We start from the raw sequence: 15,419 nt of genomic DNA on the forward strand, positions 1-15,419 counted from the left end.
CAAATATATCAACAACAGTGATCACAAAACGGTGTATAACTGAACACAGTAGTGCAATTTTTAACCAGGTCTTCCCATTAACACCTGACCTGCCCAGAGGGTCAGTCAATGAGCTCGTCAATAGCTTCAATGCTAACATGTTAAATGTAATGGACACTATTGCTCCCATTAAGGTGAAGGTTATCTCTGGAAGGAAAAAGTCTCCATGGAGAAACTCCACACTGGTGAAAAATGAAAAAAGAGAGTGTAGGAAAGCTGAGCGCAGATGGAGAAAAACAAACCTCCAGGTTCATTATGACATTTATAAAGAGAAACTTCACAATTATAATTTACAACTGAGGAATGCAAGGAGGTCCTACTTCTCTGACATCATCACTAAAAACAGCCATAATGCTCGGGTCTTAGTTTCCACAGTTGACAGGCTAACAAACCCTCCTGTGTCAGTGGCAGCTGAACTTCATTCGACCATGGCCTGCAATGACTTTGCCAAATTCTTCACTGAAAAAATCCAAGAAATTAGACAAGCAATTGGTACATCAACAGCAGATCCAGGATATGTACTGTGTCCACCAAAAAACTGTTTAAACATCATGAAACAGTTTCAACCTATTAACAGCAAAGACCTGGAGGACATCTTAGGTAAACTGAACTCCTCCTCCTGCTGTTTAGATGTCCTGCCAACAAGTTTTTTCAAAAAGGTCTCAAAGACTTTAGAGTCAGACCTGTTACAGATCGTCAACTTTTCTTTATTATCAGGTGTGTTTCCAGAATCACTAAAAACTGCTGTAATCAAACCTATACTGAAAAAGGACAATCTTGACAAGACACAAATGAACAACTACAGGCCGATCTCAAATCTCCCGTTTTTAAGTAAGATCATTGAAAAAGCAGTTTCTCAACAGCTCAGTTACTTCTTAAACATAATAATTGCTATGATGCCTTCCAGTCAGGTTTTAGACAGAACCACAGCACTGAAACCGCTCTGACCAAAGTGTTTAATGACATATGTCTGAATACAGACAGTGGAAAAATGTCAGTCCTAGTTTTACTGGATCTCAGTGCAGCATTTGATACAGTTGACCACAACATATTACTCAAACGACTGGAGAACTGGACAGGTCTTTCAGGAACTGTACTAAACTGGTTCAAAACATACGTAGAAAACAGGAAATACTTTGTATCAATAGGTAACTTCACATCTGAGCAGACAAGTATCACATGTGGAGTTCCCCAAGGTTCCATCTTGGGACCCCTTCTGTTTAACATCTACATGCTCCCACTGGCACAGATTATAAACAACAACAAAATAAACTATCACAGCTATGCAGATGACACACAAATATATATCACAATGTCACCAGGAGACCGAGGCCCTGTACAGGCTCTTGGTAAATGCATTGAGGAAATCAATGACTGGTTGTGCCACAATTTTCTCCAGCTAAACAAAAACAAAACTGAAGTAATAGTCTTTGGCGCCAAAGAAAAACGATTACAGGTCACCAGAGAACTTCAATCTATACATCTAAAAACCACAAACCAGGCGAGAAATTTGGGTGTAGTGATGGATGCAGACCTAAACTTAGAAAAACACATTAAGACAATAACAAAGTCAGCTTACTATCACCTCAAGAATATATCAAGGATAAAAGATCTGATGTCTCAACAGGACCTGGAAAAACTAGTCCATGCATTCATCTTTAGTAGGCTTGATTACTGTAACAGCATCTTTACAGGTCTACCTAAAAAATCAGTCAGACAACTACAGCTCATTCAGAACTCTGCTGCTCGAGTCCTCACTAAGACCAAAAAAGTGGACCACATCAGTCCAGCTCTGAGGTCCTTACACTGGCTGCCTGTCCGTCAGAGGATAGACTTTAAAGTTCTGATGCTGGTCTATAAAGCTCTGAATGGTTTAGGACCAAAATACATCAGTGACCTCCTGACTCAGTATGAACCTTCCAGATCCCTCAGGTCATCTGGATCCGGTCTTTTATCAGTTCCCAGAGTCAGAACCAGACACGGAGAAGCTGCATTCAGCTTTTATGCTCCTTATATCTGGAACAAACTCCCAGAAAGCCTCAGATCAGCTGAAACACTCAGTTTATTTAAATCCAGGTTGAAGACTCACCTGTTCTCAGCTGCATTTGAATAAAGCACCAAATCCACACTTAAGCTTAAATTTCAAAACTTACATTTAACTACTGATTTTATCTACTGTTCTGATTTTATCTGTTTTGATTTTATATACTGTTTTGTTTGTTTGTTTGTTTGTTTGTTTGTTTGTTTGTTTGTTTGTTTGTTTGTTTGTTAATTAGTTAGTTAGTTTATTTGCTTGTTTTATTCAATTTTAAATCATGCTTTTTATTTGTTCTTGTTTCTAATGTCTCTGTAAAGCACTTTGAATCACCTTGTTGTTGAATTGTGCTATACAAATAAACTTGCCTTGCCTTGCCTTGCCTTGCCTTGCCTTAAGGTCACAGGATTTCAGTCAGGTTCAGGTCTGGACCTTAACTGTGTCACTGCAACACCGTGATTCCTTACTTTAACCAAATCCTCACACCCCTCCACCACTGTCCTTGACAGCTAGTATGAGGTATTTGTACTGATATGCTGTGTTTGGGTTTCACCAAGCATGGCACTTTGGTCTCCTCTGTCCAAAGGACATTGTTCCTGAAGTCTTGTGCCTTGTTAAGATGTAACTTTGTAAACCAAAGTGTTGCCTCCATGTTCTTTTTAGAAAGAAGAGGCTTTCTCCAGGTAGCCCTTCCTAATAATACTGTACTGCCATAAACTTGAACCTGCTAACTGAAGATTGTGAGATTTTATTCCTTTTTTTAGTTTCGCAATGGTAAATTTGCTGGGACGTCCCATCAGGGAGCATTGTGTTAACGCACACCTCCAGACCCGCAAACTGATGACATTTCTGCTTTTTACAGAGGTGCTCACATTTACTGATGGTCAATTAATCAAGTCCATTTGAATAGCAGCACCTGGCAGCTATTCATCTTCTTAATATCCATGGACGCAGTAAGGGTGCACATAGTTTTTCTAATTTTATTTTCCCATTACTGATGCATACTTTTGTTGCAGGTTGCATGTAAGCAGTCAACATGCTGTAAGTGCTCCGTGCCAACGGGAAATTGTAAAAATCAGAATCAGAATACTTTATTGATCCCTGGGGGAAATTATTTTGTACATCACAAAAATACATCACTTCCTCATTGTTTCGGGTAATACAGACTATACTGCTACATATGGAACAGATACAAAGCCAGTTACTGTTACCACTATACATTTCTCTTTCTTTGGCCATTAACTGAACTTAATTAATGGCTAAAGAATTTTAATAAAGTTAAAGTTGGGGTGAAATAGATCCTTACAAGCCTTACAGACTCCTATGTTTTAGATATCAACATAATAGAAGCATATAGGATTAGTGAGATGTGGTTCTGCATCACTGCTGACAGTAAGTCAGTTGGTGATGATGTCGCGTGGTGATGTTTTAATGTTTTGTTTTGGGCTTTTTTAGATACCATACATATTTCATAGATCACTTTGTTTTTGGTAATCAACAATTTTCATTGCAATTAGTAATAATGACGTCAGAGTGTTGTGTTATGTATGAGTATAACACAAACAAGTGACAAGCGAGGTCAAAGAAGGGCTCTTAGGAAACTCTCTTATCTTAAATTATAAGAAAACTGAAATCGTGGTTTTTGATGGTAATTTTCCTCGCAGACAACTTTGTGATGCCTTTGGTTCCCTTGCCAGTTCCCTCTCTGCCACTGTTAGCAATTTGGGCATGTTGCTGGATAGCTCTTTTAAATTTGATAAACATGTGTCCGCTGTAGTTAGATCTAGTTTCTGCATCTCATTTCTAAGGCTAGGCATTATATTCCGCATAAGGACCTGGAAAAGCTCATCCACGCCTTTGTGACCTCTAGGCTGGATTACTGCAACTCCCTTTATTTCAGTCTTCATTCTGACCTTCTTCGTTGACTGCAAACTGTCCAAAATGCGGCGGCACGCCTTCTGACCGGAACTGGGAGGTTTGCCTCTGTTACCTCTGTTGTAGTTGACCTGCACTGGCTACCCATTAAATACCACATCCAATTTGAAATACTGCTGCTTACCTTTAAAATTATCAACAGCACAGCCCCGAGCTACCTTATTGAACTCCTTAGATCGTAAATTCCCGCTCGAGCACTAAGATCATCTACTCAGTTACTCCTGGTGCAGCCAAGATCTCGTCTGAAGTCTAGAGGCGACCGTGCGTTTGCCTTGGCTGCACCAGATTTATAACCTTCCTCTTGCTATCCACGCGTCTGATTCTCTCCAGTCATTTAAATCACGGTTAAAAACCCATTTATTTAACCTTGCCTTATTTAGAATAGAATAGAATAATCCTTTAATTGTCCCACAAGGGGAAATTTGGTTGTAACAGCAGCCAAAAAGACAAATATACAAACAAACAATACACAGGACACGGAACAGAAACATACACAATTTTTTCTTACATATTTACATTAAGGACAATGGTTACTATAAACAGAGAGTACTGTACAGTTATTAAATTAAATTAAAATAATTACAGGTAAGAGGCAAACCAGGTTGTAGTGCGAATCGGTTAATTAACTAACTTATTGCAGTTACAGCATTGACGTAAACATCTATGTTTGTTGGGAGCAGTTCAGATTGTACAGTCTGACAGCTTAATCTGATCCCTCGACTTACTCTATTTTACCTTTTATACGTGTGCTTTTAACATGTTTTACTTGATATACATTTTATGCTATTCCTGTGTATTAGTGACACTGACCTATTACCATACCTGGTACTTTGTTAAGGTCCTATAATATTTACTAATATTTAATATTTATAATATTTATGTCTTATTTTCTGTCTTTTATGTGAAGCACTTTGGTATACCATTGGTTTTAAATGTGCTCTATAAATAAAGTTGTATTGTATTGCATTGGATAAGCAAGTATGCTAGAAGAAGTACTCACACACTGTGTAGGAATAGCTCAAAACATGCGACATGCTACACTGAAATTATTTTCACAAATTTAAATTCAGTGTCTAAACCCATATGGAAAAGATATAAATAAATCTTATAAAGTTTGTATCTGTCTTGTGTGAAACTTGTATGAAAAGCATACAAGAGTGAAAACAGATATAAGATCCCTTGAAAAATTATATAATGAAACTTGTATGTTTTGGATACTTAGTAAAATAATATATGGAAGTAATGAGAAAGTGGCCACTTTCATGAGTAAATCATATACGTTTTTACTATTTCTTTTCCATATGGGAAATTTTGTAACAATAAAAATGTTTAGAGCTACACCAATTGCGCAGCCTCAGTTGTAAATTTGCATTATTCAACATCATGACAGTAAAATATATTTACTAATGCATTTTTGTGTAATGCAAGATCAAATGTAAATAGCATTTTTATGGTGAAGCTGAGGTGTAGCTACTTATAACCACTTCAATTTCTGATGGCAAGTTAAAACTTGTGCTCATACAGCAGTCTATAAAGACACAATAGGCTTGTAATCTGAAATAATAAAACATTTAAAGAGATGACAATTAAAAGAATGTAGTGGGGAGACAAGACTGATGGATAATACTTGGAGAAATGCTCTCTTCACTGCAAAATAGCTGATAAGTGGACATGATGAGTAAATGTAACAAACTGGAAAACGAGCTTATATTTCTTTGTGAAGGCTTAAAAGATCGTATGTCATAAAAAGTAAGGACAGGTTTGACCACATGTTATTGTGTTATTGTACATTTTTACTTTACCAGAAACCACAAACATCAGTAGGACCCTTGGTTTTATCACCATAGAAACGAAGCAAGCCTTTGTCACCGGATGAAGTTCACGTCCCTTCAGTTCAGTTCCGGGTAGAAATAGTGTGCATCAAGTGAAGTCTGCTTGCAAATTCATTTGGACGAACTTCTCGGCCAACTTATCCTTGTAAAATGTCCCGAGGCTCGAGTGCAGGGTTTGATCGACACATTACCATCTTCTCTCCTGAGGGCAGACTCTATCAAGTCGGTCAGTATGGGGATCTGTTTACATAAAAAGCCGGTTCGCTGGCTTACTTGTTTGCTAGCTAGCTAAATGCTCTGTCATGGTTCGCTTAGCCGAGGTTATAGTTAATTAAAAGCGACCCGCCAAATCGAAAGTAGTATGATATGTGACCACCACAGTCTTACTAATCCTGTGCGAGTTGTTATTATGGGGCTCCTTTTACGACGCTACTATCAAACTAAACACAGGGGATCAAAATAGCTAGCTGGCTGTTAGGCTAGTTAGCATAGTTAGCATTGCAGCCAAGCAAGCTGATTCATTGCTGAATGAATCAACGTGTTATTCAGTTAAATATATTGGCTAAATAAAGTATTTTTTGTGACTGCACTACATTTAGCTTTTTTGCAATTTTTCTTAGTCACAGGAATATTATTTTGTCTGAGAGCTGCTAGTTGGATGGATTGAAAGAGACAAGATAACATTTAATATTGTAAATTAGCGGTTTTTCCTCTAATAAAGCTGAACTGAACATGGCCATGAATTTTGTTGCTGTCTTCTAATCAGCAGTCATTCTACAGATGCCCGAGCACCTGCAGCAACAGTTAAAATCAAGTCAAAGGTTTGCAAATTTACTCAAAGTGAAGGGTTTTAAATGACACTATTTTACTACTACTGCTTTGGATGTAATGTTTGAAGCCAGACTACACAGAATTGGTACATAATTCGCTGTCAGCTGCTCAACCAGATGACATCTGATAATAGTTCTTCACTTGTGGCCCCAATTTTCCAGCTGAACAAAACAGCTCTCTGTGACTGTTAACCACGAATCCTAATGCTCGTAGCCATTGTCAAGCAAACGTGTGCTTAAAGACACCCTCTTTGTTTTTCTTTTGCAGAATATGCTTTCAAGGCCATAAACCAAGGTGGGCTCACGTCAGTAGCAGTCAGGGGAAAGGATTGTGCAGTTGTTGTAACACAGAAAAAAGTACCGGTGAGTTGATGTCAGATTGTTTGTTGTTATTTTCTTACAGCCATAACAGTAGCAGTGTTACGAGAAGGGCTATAGATGTTCTGAAATTTGGAGTAGTAGTTAGAAACAAATGAATAAATAATGCAACCGTCCCTCCATCCATACATGCTGCTTCTACTGCTTTCTGTGCTGAGGTTGTGTGGCTTTTCTCCTGTTACTCCAGCTTCCTCCCACAGTTCAGAGACCAGCATGCGTTAGGTTAGTTGGTGATTCTAATTTGGCCTTGGTTGTGAGAGTAAGTGTGAATGCTTGTTTGTCTTTCTGCGGTGACCCCATGACAGACTAACAACCTGTCAACGGTATACCCAGGCTCCCAAAACCGTCTCATATTCATAATTCTGGGATAATGTGGAAAGTGACTCTCTTTGCACGAAAATATGGTCCAAGTAGTTGAACTGTTCCTAAGGCTCTTCGTCGCCCAATCTTTAAACATTTACCCAGCACAAAGTTGATGTCACACAGCAGGTAAACATCAGCATCTACCATGTGTAAATGCCACAGATGTTTGGCTGGTATATCTGTGCATCCTAAGAACTAACCGTTAAAACCTGCACCAATCAGGAGTCGCCACAGCAGATCATCTGCCTCCATTTCACCCTATGCCCAGCATCCTCTGTCACACCGACTCTCTGCATGTCCTCCTTCTCTGTGGTCTTCCCCTTTTCCTCCTGCCTGGCAGCTGCAGCTTCAGCATCCTTTGTCCAGTATATCCACTCTCGTTCATCAGCACATGTCCAAACATTCTCAGCCTCAGCTCTCTATGTTCGTCTCCAACCTGCTAAACCTGAGCTTATGTACTCATTTCTAATCCTAATTCTAATCTAAGACCAATTAACCATTAGAACTAGCAGTGGAATTTGTACTTTACAATTTGCATTTAGCCCGGGTAACAATTGAGAACACAGATGGCCGTAAAACAAACAAACAAACAAAAACAACTTTTTCAGAATTAGTACTGGACCAAAGCGCCCAGAGCTCCTGATTGGCAGTCCAATTAAGCTCAACAAGTAATTCGGGTTGGCTCGTCACAGAGGTTTAAAATAGCTGATTCAAGTCCAACACCAGAACCACAATAGAAACTTCCAGTTTCCCTTATGTTGAGCTGTGAATGATTGCTCACAGCATGTTAGTGTGATGAAAGCTGCAGTGCTTAATGGCAATAAGTGACCTGGAAATAAGAGTTAATTTAGTTCATGATGTAATCATTTCGAAGCGATTAGAGGCCTTCTGCAAGCTGACCTGTAGTTACCAGCACGTCTGCCCAGCTTTCACGGCTCAGCGCGATATCCTGTTCATCCGATGGAAACAGTTTGTGCACTGGCAAAATGTTTCAGGCACAACTGGTGTAGTTGGGGACAAACAAACAAACGGGTTACAGTCCAGCCTGTGAGAGAGAAACCTAAACTCTGAGGGGAATTTAAGAGGCTGTGTTTTACACGGCACATCCCAGTGTAGATTTAAGGAGATTTTTACAGGTTTTAAATAAAATGAAAAATGTCACATTTTTTTGACAGAATGCATTTTTCCCCAAGTCGAACTGCTAATTTGCTTCGTTTGTCTCTCCAGCAGCTTGCTCCTTGTTGTGTTTATTTTCTCACGTAATTCTAAAAAGTTCAAACCTGATTGTTACTGATTATATTTACACTAAATGTTTGATAAGTTATGTAATACACTGAGTAATTTGTCAGTTTCACAGTTCTGTTCCTTTACATGTTCATGCTTTCCTCCTGTACAGGACAAGCTTCTGGATGCCTCCACAGTGACCCACCTTTTCAGAATAACAGATAATATTGGATGTGTAATGTCTGGGATGACAGGTAAGAAAAAGGCTCAAAATGTGTAAAATTGTATCAAATCTACTATTGTTACATAAAAATTGAACATTAAAACACCCAAATCCATTTTGTCTTTCAAATATACAGAAACAGCTGTTTAGACAAAGGCTGGTTTTTGATACATAAAAGGGGGGAAAGCATCAGGGTACTTTTCTGAGTTAAACTTGGCGAGCCTTTCTTCTCAGTCCGAGCTCTTACGGCAGCTGACACTTCCTCTTTCCAAGTAATCATTTCTTTTGCAGCAAGAACAACTTTCTTACATAAGTGTGATGTTAGAGACTGGAAGTGTCACATTTATTGGATTCTTTGGGAAAAGAAATTGACCTTTATTTTTTTTTCTGGTCCATCTTACGCATCATTTAATGTGTTACAGCCGATAGCAGGTCCCAAGTCCAGCGAGCTCGATATGAAGCAGCCAACTGGCAGTACAAGTACGGTTATGAGATTCCAGTGGACATGTTGTGTAAGAGGATTGCTGATATCTCACAAGTCTACACGCAGAACGCTGAGATGCGACCACTGGGCTGCTGTGAGTATTGCGCATTCACATTCACATTGCTGATTCTCCACGTAGCACTTCATGTCGTTTGAGCGCCCTTTCTAAATGCATGCTAACACGCAGGTATGATCGTGATCGGCATAGATGAAGAGTACGGCCCTCAGGTGTACAAATGCGACCCAGCAGGCTACTATTGTGGTTTCAAGGCCACGGCCGCCGGCGTGAAGCAGACAGAAGCCACCAGCTTCCTGGAGAAGAAAGTGAAAAAGAAACTGGATTGGACCTTTGAACAAACGATCGAGGTATCATAAAATATTTTCTTTTGCTGGTGTAGCAAAGGTTCATACGGAACAAACACCAATGTGAAAGTAAAGTGTGTGCCTTTGCGGTGGTGGTTTCCAGGCATCCAACATTCTAAGAATGAAAATATCACCAACTTACCTTTTTTCCCCAACCCTCCTTTTTTCCCCTTCAGACGGCAATCTCTTGCCTGTCAACTGTTCTCTCCATTGACTTCAAGCCCTCTGAGCTAGAGGTGGGCGTCATAACAACACAGGATCCCAAGTTCAGGTAAAAGTTCAGCAGCACAACTCTGTTGTATTCCTTTGAGCACTATGAGTCATTAGAGCACACAGTTAGGTTTATTTGAAATAGTATATTTGCACCAACAAGGTGATTCCCAAAGAGGCCTATCTGCAGCAGATGAACAGCATCTTAAAGTTATGTCATTAAAAACTGAGAAGAAATTCAGACCTGCAAGATGTCTCTGGTCCTGTGACAATTTTTGCCCAAATTGTCGTCACTATTTACAGAGCAGGTCAGGAGAGAGTGAGTGTCTGCAGCCACCTGTAAAACACGGTGGAGGCTGTGTCCTGGTTTGGGGCAGTATTGTTGGAGATCTTGTCAAAATTGATGGAATTGTGAACACAGAAGAGCATCATCAGATTGTCCATCATGCAGTACTATCTGGAGAACATCTGATTGACAATGGCTTGTTTCAAAAACACTGCCAGTGCAATTAAAGGATACCTGGACATAAATAGACACAGTGGAGCACCATCAGTCATGCATTGGCCTCGCCAGAGGCGGACCTCAGCATTATTAAAGCAGTGTGGGATCATCCTGACACAGAACAGAACAAAAGGCAGAAACCTCCAAAGAAGAGCTTTGAATGTCCTCCATGAAGCCTGCAGAACTGCTCCTGAAAACAACTTAAAGAAACTGCATGAAAGCTGCCTGAGAGTGTTCAGGCTGTGCTGAAGATCTTCCAAATATTGACTTTTATTTAAATTGTGCAAACCATGTGTTTGCCTTATGCACTTTATTTCCATGAATGTTTGCACATGGTTAAACAAATTGCTGCAGCAATTTCACATTTCCATAGTAAAACACACAGCGACGAGACCTTCGTACAGTATTTGAAATGCTGAAGTACTTAAAAATATTTGAATTTAAGACATCATGTGCTACAGGTGTTTGGCATTAAGTGAAATATGACTTCATAGGGACATATTGTGCTTTTCATCTCATTTACTGTTGCTATGGTGGATGCCTAAATATGGGACGCCACACGAGCAATTGACCCTAATGGGAACATCCCTGTGTGCTCACAGTGCTTTGTTAGAGACCCTTTTTTTCTTAAACTTAGCCCATGTATGGTCATTAAGAGCGCAGAGGCCCCACCCACCTACTGTTCAAACCTTCCACTTACTAGAGTTAGCCAATCAGAAGAAAGAGCTAACTATATGATAAGTACGGCTTATATTCGACTGTGAATCATGCAAAGCCACCCTGGTAGAGGCCAAGAATAAAGATATGGAGCTGAAAGTGAGCATAAAATGTTCACTTTAAAAACGAGTTAGATTTTGGAGTCTTTATCTTCATCTCATTTTTGTCCTGCAGGATCCTCGCAGAGACTGAAGTGGACACCCACCTAATGTCCCTCACCGAGCGGGACTGAGCGAGCAGAGCGGCGTCGCCTGTTGGATTTAGTTAGAGCATGATGGGAAATGCAGTTCCCAGATTGGAGGCTCGTGTTATCTTTGTTTGCTGTACATTTACCCCACTGTTTCATTCAACAATAAAAAGAGGTTTTTTGAGTAAAACTATTATAAATGGGCTGTTTGCATTTTTTATCATTTCTTTTTAGGTCCTCTGCTTGTCAACTGAAACCTTTTACCGTCTGTGTTTAGCAGCAGGGGAAACTGTTTGTGGGAACATGCAGAGCTTCTACTTTTGAGCTTCCTGTTGTGGCTCTTGGTGCACAAAAATCACATGACTTACAAAGGTGCTGCGGAGAGGTTATTCTACTACAAACTCGGTGATGCAGACTTGATTTGACCTTGTTTTCTCTACTTTTTTTGGCTTTTTTTTTTTTTTCTACGCACATGTCAGAAATAGAATACTTTAACTTTCCGGAAATGTCACACAACACAAATAGTTTCTCTTTGCGAGGGGAAACTTTATAATTCAGAAAAAGGGGGGGACTTGTCTTTCTCAGCTCTCTTTGTCATCCACATGAGCAGAAATGATGGCGATGTGACCTCAGTGTGTCATTGTGAGTGGCTTCTAAAAAAATCCCCCTTCCATATTGGAATTCTTTGCAACACACCAGTTTCTTTTAACCAGAGTATAAGTCTTCACGTCTTCTTCTTCTAATCAAAGAGGAATCTTAAGTCAGTTACTCGACCAAATTTCCAGGCTGATATTCTGTCTGAAACTTCCGCTGTCCTTGACAAGTTCTGTAATCACTGGAAACAAAAAATCCCCATCCTACTGTAATAGTTAATGTTTACAAGCCAGAGAGGATACAGCAAACACAATTGTGTAACCGAGTCATTCTGGGGCATTCGAGCGTTGCTTCAAGGATAACTTTACTGGGAAATTCATTTCGGTTGCTTCAGATAATTCCTTTCTGAAAAATTCCTAAGTACCTGCATGTGTCGGCTGACAGGGACAGCCTGGACTTCCTTGTAAAGCAAAGAAAGTCTCCTGGTCCTAATGACACGGCGAAAAAGAAAAAGAAAGGGTCACTGAGCTCTCTGGAACGCTTGCCCATATTTGTAAAACATTTCCTCCTTGGTATTTCTACCCAGTAGCGCCAGTTCCTAGCTGCCACTCACAGCCATTCCAGGGGAGGGTGGAATATTCAAGCACATCATGTTCCTCTTATGCCGCCCAGGGACTTTCAGCGCGGTGACTCAGAGACCCTGTGACCTCGCCCAACAAAAGGAAATCCCAGACTGTTCCAAGCGGCTGAGTGTGATCTTTTTGGGGGTTTTTATGTGTGTGTCTCTCTCTTTCACAAGTCTGGTTGGTGACTGTGCTTCATCACTATAAGTGAGAAATGATGCTCGTATTACAGCGTGGAAAGGCCAAGACAAAGTCATCATCGTCATGAGGAAGGAAACGCACAGCAGCCGCTCAAAGCAGTTCATGTTCATAAACTCCTTTTATTTTTCTTTATATAGTGTTTAAAATTCACACACATGTACAAAAATAGTCTCTGTATTTACAAAATATTACACTCGTCTGTTCTGGTATATACACATTATTTTGTACAGTTATTACAGTAACATCAGGACCATACAGAAGTCATGGTCTTGCTTTGGTGTGGGGTCTTTTGGTACGGATCGTTCAGCGATCCCGACCAGACTGGGCGCCACCTTCATACTCATTCGTGATCCCAGGACCAGCACCTCTGGACTTGGACGGTAGAGGGTACGGAGGGTGGAGAGGGAGGGACGTGGGTTGAGCTGTCCCCCCGTTTGGGAGCCGTGGTTTCGACTAACCCAGTAGCAGCTTTACATCACCAGTGGACAGGCTGTTCTTGTTACTTTCCAAACTTTATGTCATCATAGAGCTGTAGAGAAGAAAAAAAATGTTATAGATTCACGCCTTAAAGTGTTTTGACTCCATCGGATCTCAGTGTGATATTCAAAGCTGAGCAGATACTGACCTCGTCTTCTGACAGGTCCAGATCCTCCATGTCGCTGTCGTCCGATTCGCTTTCAGGCAGCTCCCTGAGCTCCTGTGCCGTTCTCTCATACAGCTGGCAGCGGATCTCCTCGTTCTGCCGCCCGTAGGTGAGGTGGTACGGGGCGAAGCCACCGTAGTTCAGGCAGTTGACGTCTGCACCGAGGTCGAGGAGGCGACAGACTAGTGTGGGGTTCTGGAGGTCAACGGCCAGGTGGAGCGCCGTCCGTCCACTGCACTGTTCCTGCAGGAAGCAACAGAAACACGAGGTCAAGTTTCTGCACGTGTGTGAATAAGAATAATAATCATAATATAATCCAAATGGCTTCCGTGTTAGAGACACCTACCTGTGCATTGATGTCTGCACCAAGCCGAACGAGGCTTTCCACCAGAGAAATGTAGCCATTGATGGATGCCAAGTGGAGACAGTTATGTCCTATGGAGAGGGAAGGAAGTAGAGCAAACTCAGTTACACACACTTCAACAGCTGTGTAAGTGAAACATAAGAGTGTGTTTGTTTCTTAGGGCGCTATTTGAACTCGATGCTTACCACTGTAGTTGGGGAAAGACACAATGGAGGTGAGGTGACGTTGGCAGTTCTGGGTGATGACGCCAAAGCAGGCCAGGGAGCCCTTTTTACAGGCGATGTGGAGGGCTGTGTTTCCGCTGTCGTCGGCCAGCAGCGGGTCAGCGCCGGCCTTCAGGAGTCTGTCCACCAAGTGGGCCTGCTCTGTGATCACTGCCAGGTGGAGGGCAGTCTGTGTGGGACACAACAGAAACATATGTTAACCTGACTGCAAAGTGTGCAGGTTTCGGAAGGGATTCGTGGATCTGGCACAGTGCCGCTTATTACCTGTCTCTGGTGGTTCTGCACATTGAGGAACGGGTGATTATGAGACAGTTTAATCATCTGGACGGCATGTTCGGTGGCTTCGTGAATGACGGCCAAATGGAGCAGTCTGTGTGGGGAGGACAGAAAAAGAGAGGGGAGTTAAAATAGAGCCCTTCAAAGAAAAATTACGCACAGAGGAAGTGGTTCCAGTCAAATATGAGAGAACAAAGCCTGAGCAGTGGAGCGTTTCGCAAGAATGGAGTTTTGTCGGGTTATTTCCACCAGTTGTGGCTTGACACATCTGATGCTTTATCAGTTACTGGCAGCAGGCCAGGGACTTTCCTGAACGCGCAGAGCGGACTTTAGCACCGCCCAGACTGCACGCTCAGCCAACACACGCACACACACACACGACTATGCACTGCGCTGCCAACACATGCGCACAAAGTATTTTTAAGACCTTTAAAAGATGTTGTTTCCATGCAACTTTTCCGATATTTCTGTGCAGCTTTTCAGATCTTTCATGTGCACCGATCCTGCGCTCTGGTGCAAAAGCCGATTTCAATTTACGCACAAAGCGGAATTTTGCAAATGCGCAATTAAAGTTCGACTAATCGACGCACACACACATATACATGTTCATACTAAATAAATACATTGATTTTTTTTAAAAACAATAATAATCCACTTACGTGTCACCGTCTTCGGTCACCACAGTTCTCCAAGGCTCGTATTCCTGCGAGTGATCCTCGCTCGGCAATCTTAGCTCCTCGAAGTCGTTCGCCAGTTCGTCTTCCTTAAGCGAATCCACACCGCTGTCAAAACGGTCCTCTTGGCAAGGCAGCATTTTCCCGTGTTTGGGCTCCATGTTGTCCAAGTTATAATCCATTTGGTTGTGGTTAGAAACTCTGTACATGCTGGCTTTCCTTTCTCCTATAAGCAAAAGCTCCGTCTGTTTCAGAGGGCGAGAGCAAAGTTGTGCTACTGAGGGAGGGCGCGCTGGGTTTTGTGTGCGCGTCTGCCGGGGCGGCGCCTAAGTGGGGATTTCCAATTGACTTATCTTAGCAAGGGAAATCACATCGGGCCTGTGCTTTTGTGAGAAAAATCCCCCCCAAAAGACTCAGACTGAAAACTTGTAGTTTCCTATTAGACACCTTTTTTCACCTGTGATGTAGGTTAGGGGACATAGATTTAATTTCAGTGAA

General features: G+C 41.4%; 2 protein-coding genes across 2 annotated transcripts; one reads left to right on the top strand and one right to left on the bottom strand.

Moving 5' to 3' along the window:
* The first annotated feature begins 5,856 nt into the window (after positions 1-5,856).
* On the top strand, positions 5,857-11,522 carry LOC113006871 (proteasome subunit alpha type-6). Its single transcript, XM_026143098.1, has 7 exons — positions 5,857-6,067; positions 6,940-7,034; positions 8,809-8,890; positions 9,282-9,437; positions 9,531-9,709; positions 9,883-9,977; positions 11,310-11,522. Exons 1-7 carry the CDS (start codon positions 5,992-5,994, stop codon positions 11,365-11,367), a joined length of 741 nt encoding a protein of 246 aa, XP_025998883.1. The 5' UTR covers positions 5,857-5,991; the 3' UTR covers positions 11,368-11,522.
* A 1,313-nt stretch (positions 11,523-12,835) lies between these two features.
* Positions 12,836-15,208, bottom strand: LOC113006948 (NF-kappa-B inhibitor alpha-like). Its single transcript, XM_026143213.1, has 6 exons — positions 14,907-15,208; positions 14,236-14,341; positions 13,933-14,140; positions 13,730-13,818; positions 13,366-13,626; positions 12,836-13,269 (listed from the first exon to the last, which is right to left on the bottom strand). The coding sequence occupies exons 1-6, from the start codon at positions 15,128-15,130 to the stop codon at positions 13,240-13,242; spliced, it is 918 nt and encodes a 305-aa protein (XP_025998998.1). The 5' UTR covers positions 15,131-15,208; the 3' UTR covers positions 12,836-13,239.
* Positions 15,209-15,419: the final 211 nt, after the last annotated feature.

The sequence above is a fragment of the Astatotilapia calliptera genome, chromosome 15, assembly GCF_900246225.1.
Source record: "Astatotilapia calliptera chromosome 15, fAstCal1.2, whole genome shotgun sequence".
In the NCBI taxonomy this organism is placed as follows: domain Eukaryota; kingdom Metazoa; phylum Chordata; class Actinopteri; order Cichliformes; family Cichlidae; genus Astatotilapia; species Astatotilapia calliptera.